The sequence below is a fragment of the Sinocyclocheilus anshuiensis genome, unplaced genomic scaffold, assembly GCF_001515605.1.
Source record: "Sinocyclocheilus anshuiensis isolate Anshui unplaced genomic scaffold, SAMN03320099.WGS_v1.1 scaffold329, whole genome shotgun sequence".
Lineage (NCBI taxonomy): Eukaryota > Metazoa > Chordata > Actinopteri > Cypriniformes > Cyprinidae > Sinocyclocheilus > Sinocyclocheilus anshuiensis.
The window spans coordinates 1,744,382-1,748,953 of record NW_015540881.1 but is presented as its reverse complement, the minus strand read 5'-3'; the positions used below and the strand labels follow the sequence as shown (position 1 = coordinate 1,748,953).

The 4,572-nt window shown below is 37.7% G+C and overlaps 1 protein-coding gene across 1 annotated transcript in view; it reads right to left on the bottom strand.

The window, feature by feature from the left end:
- Positions 1 to 4,276, bottom strand: part of LOC107688496 (TRAF2 and NCK-interacting protein kinase-like) — a 125,101-nt gene extending 120,825 nt beyond the window's left edge. Inside the window, exon 1 of the mRNA XM_016486182.1 lies at positions 3,912 to 4,276. Within this exon, the coding sequence (XP_016341668.1) occupies positions 3,912 to 3,968 (57 nt within the window). The 5' untranslated portion in view covers positions 3,969 to 4,276. The remainder of the gene's footprint in view (positions 1 to 3,911) is intronic.
- Between the last annotated feature and the right edge of the window lie 296 nt (positions 4,277 to 4,572).

Genomic DNA, 4,572 nt, shown 5'->3' with positions numbered 1-4,572 from the left:
AAAAAAAAAAAAAAAAAAAAAAAAAAATCGCTATTTGATATTTTCCCCCAAATCACACAGCCCTAGTCTGTGGCATATAAGAATGTCCACATTATAAGGAAATGTTCAACACAGATGACAAGTTTATAGAAACGTATTTTGTGCATTATGTTGGTTTAATATGGTTTTGAATTTCAATTTAATTATTTTAAAAATGTGTTGTGGTGTAATAAGTAAAAGGTAAACATATTTGCACCATACAACATCTAGATCATGACTATTCAAAAGTTTGGAGATGGTAAAAAAAAATTATATATTTTTGAAAGTCATCGAATTTATTTGGTCAAAAAATGAGTAAAAACAGCTATATTGCAAATGTCAACATGTTCTATTAGGATATATTTTAAAATGCAATTTAAACCCTGTGAAGCAAAGCTGAATTTTCAGCATCATTACTCCAGTCTTCAGTGTCACATGATCCTTCCGAAATCATTCTAATATGCTGATTTGGTGCTCAACAAACATTTATTATTATTATCAATTTTGAAAACAGTGGTACACCCTTGCTGAATAAATCTATTACTTTAAATTATAATAAAAACATACTAAACCCAAACGTTTGAAAAGCAGTATTTCAAGGTAACAATCATGAGGCTCTGCAGGTTTCTTCCCTATAATATAATTTCCTGTTTTATGTGTGTGTGTTTTTTCTCACACCACAAAATTTTTGAATATTTGGAAGTGTTTTCCTTATATTAATAAGCAGGTTAAAAAAAATTCTAAAAACGAAAAAATATGACAAATGTTCTTTTCATTCTTTAAAATGCTGCATTTTTTTCGTAATTATGAAATATAATGAAATAATTATTTGTATCACAGTTGTATCACCCTTATATTTTTTACTTTTTACTCTTTTACTTTACCGCCCCCAGAACCAAGTCATTGCATGTACAGTATGAATGCCATTCTAAATGTATTTTTGAATAAAATAATAAATTACCGTCACATCATTGGCCCATATACTGTTTTAAAAGAACTTAACCTTGAGTCTTGCTACAGCTGACTGAACAGGGCCCCTTTCTACAGCTAAACCGCATGCCTGTCAAAGCCATGGGTAAAACAAACCTCGTCTGCATTGAGAAAAACACTACCTCATTAATATGGGTGAACGAAGGTCGTTCTGACGACCCGCATCAAAAGCAAGCCTAATAACACGGCCGCTGTGCGGTACACGACCCCTCAACAAACCAAGGTCCTCGCTACTTGTGTTTGGAGCTAAAAATGGCCAGACAACAAACAGAAAGGGCATGGATCTCATTTCAAGGTTTGTGGTCAGAGCACAGAAGCTCATTTTCAGATGTCGTCCCTCAGGACTAGGTGAGGCTGACCAGGTGATGCCAAACATGGCTCCCATGTATGTGGGACACAGACCTCCGCTTCTGTGCCAGAGAGAGAGTTTATGAATGGCCCATCTGAGCATGTGCTGCACGGAAATGTTTCCCCACTACTGCACATGTCAGTGCTCTGCTTCTGGGTGACCTATTTCCGTTCTTGCTCAAACACAACATGCGTGAGAAGCACACTCATCAGACTACATTTAAATGAACGGTAAGATAAAAGCAAAGGATTCATTCCCAGGTCCACAGATGACATTTTATAAACAAACATTTAGTGAGGGTTCTGGACAGACAGCAAAAATAAGGTCATGTCAGCACCTAAATGTCTGTTTTGTCTCAAGTACAAACCGACGTGCTTATTCAGACAAGTCATAAACCTTGTTTTTTTTTTTTATACAATCTGCATTTTCCCCAACGACTGAAAGTGACAGTCAGGAAGTGACGCGAGCGGCCTGTAAAACTCACTTCTTCCATATCACCCTGCTTCGGTGAAGGGCAGAGAGCATGGTTTGTATGAAACGGAGATTAACACTTAACCTAATCCCATTCAAAATATGAGCGACATCTGGAGCGCCATGTGATCTGTAGTGTTGAAGCATGTACATGCAAACAGATCCATGTCTGAGGAGGCAGGGAAGGTGAAGCTAATGCACCAGACACAATAGATGGCCAAATCAAAAGCACTCAAAGGGCTATCTGCAGCAATCTTTCCATCCCACGCGCTACTTAGCCTCGCGAGCAGAGAAAGAAGAGCACTTCACGTGCATCCCTTTAGCCCATTAGATCCTACAGCACACAGGGTAATTGGTTTACGGCTGCTGTGAAACTGTGCCTCGCCATATGGGCATCCTTAAACTGCCCATCCAGTTATATTGTGCCTAATTTACTTTTCAAACACATTCATCATGAGACGTATAGATATTTTCACACTTACATGTATGCATTTAGCAGATGCATTTATCCAATTTATGTTCCCTAGGAACCAAACCCATGACCTATAGGCCGTGCCAGCTGCATGTGCTACCAGTTGAGCTACAGGACAACGCACATACGCACTCACACTAATTAGACAGACTGACACAGTTTTTATAATCCGAGGAGCGACACATAAAAACGGAGACTTGTTAGGAAGTAACCCAGTTTATCCACTCAGAAGTCGCTGGAAAACATGCTGTGCGTAATTTGGTGGCATTAGAAGGATTTAAGCATTTATCAAGCCATGCATATGGCACACTGTTTCCCGGTTGGACACGGATAGATCCTCCAGCAGCACACAGCAAGATCAAATTTGTTTCTATTGAACGAACAGTGGAATAAAAGAACTGATTTGGGTAAATGATGTGCTGTTTTTTTTTTCTTGTGGGTCCAGATCTATTACTTCTTTTATGAATACAATAAAACGCAAATCAAACATGCAATTCCTCTGCTGTGATGAATGCGTTTTCAATTTCTGAATCAAAAATAAATGTGATATTTTTTGTGAAAAAATAAAATAATTTGGTCAAAATGTTCTAGATGTAGTAAATATTTAAACAGGTTACTCATAAAGAAAAAAAAATCTAATTTAAAGCTGTTAATGCCCCCAAAAAAAAGCAGTGAAGAAATTGTTGTTTAAAAATAGTATTTAAATTAGAAAAATAAAACTTCGAAGTAAGTGTGCCATAATCAACATGCAGGAAGCCATTTTGTGGCCATGTGACAAAAATATTTCGCCCTTTATATGAAAAGGCATGTTTTACTCAGATCAAAATCTACAAAACCTCGCCATGGCTTCATGGCATTATTTTATTAAAAGTATGATATGTATGACAAACTGTACGACAACAACAACATTACTGAAAAATGTCAAAATAATGATAGATGATTCTGTGTGTGTGTGTTGATACTGCATGTATTTATTGGGCATATAAAATATTATAGCACTTTTTCTTGATCATTACGATCAATTTTTGCCGACGTTTTTCAAAAAATGTAACAAATCAGCATGACCACAAATATTACATTGACGAACTTGGCGTTTAAAACTAGACTTCTAGTAAAGATTTCTCCTTTTCCTAGTCGCTGATTCATAAAAGTCCTGATAAAACAAATGGTTATAAGAGAAGCAGTCTCTTAGTAGGGCTAAGTAGTCTAAAGTAGTAGGGCTACTTTAATAGAATAGACTAGTACAACATGTAGCTACAATACACACACATTACCAAGTAAAAAAGACTGACAACATCAGGATAATCGGAGTGTTATTTTATTAACCGGATCAGTTCATTGACATTTTCTGCAATAATTTGTATTAAGTTTCAAAAAGCAGCTATTTGATCCGATAAAATGTAACCCTCCACAGCTTCTTATCGACTGAACAATAAAGGTAGCCTAAACGGTTCTTTCAGAAACAAAACGTCTTGTCGCTGTTCGTTCAGCCGTTATTTTACATTTTACTCAATTTCTACTATTGTTGTAATTGTTGCACCTGCCATTACGGCGCAACCGCAACGCCAAAAGACATCAATGAGCATCTCCAATAAAGGACACATATCTTACCCTTAACGCGGAGAGGTCTATTTCATCCAGACTCCGAGCTGGAGAATCGCTCGCCATATTAAAGACGAAAGAAAACCGGAATTACACAGAGAAACAAAGAAATGTTGTTGAATAGATCTCAGGCAGCCGTCGGCTGATCTCCTACAGCAGCGCGTTCAAATCTCGTCTCGCTGATCGCTCGTGCTTATTGTACAATCCGTCTTTTAACTCTGGATTCCAACGATGCTTTTGCTAGACCTCACTTGGATTTGACCCCAGCAAACAGAAACATCGTGTGGTCTGAGGACAGCATGTTTTTCAGCAGGAGCTACACATCTTTCGGTCTCTAACACTGTCGCCGAAGTCTCAATGCCGCTTGTCTTGAGAGTAGCGTCAATCAGATGTGTGGGAGTGGCTAAAAGACGGGGCGGAGCCGGCGTCACTAGTACCGCCCATTAGTTTGCTTCCACTGTTCACTGTTACAAGAAACATGCAATCTTTCCTTTGCAATTCATTTCTATTGTCCCGAGCCTTTCCTCATGCTTAACTTTATGTTAAGTTTTTATATTTTAAAGGAATACACTAGTATCATATCTCATTCTTCTGTGTTATGCTGCCCTTTTTTTAGGCAGTTATCTTAAGTGGTTCTTAGGAACTCTTGAAGGGATTTTTAAGCATGTTT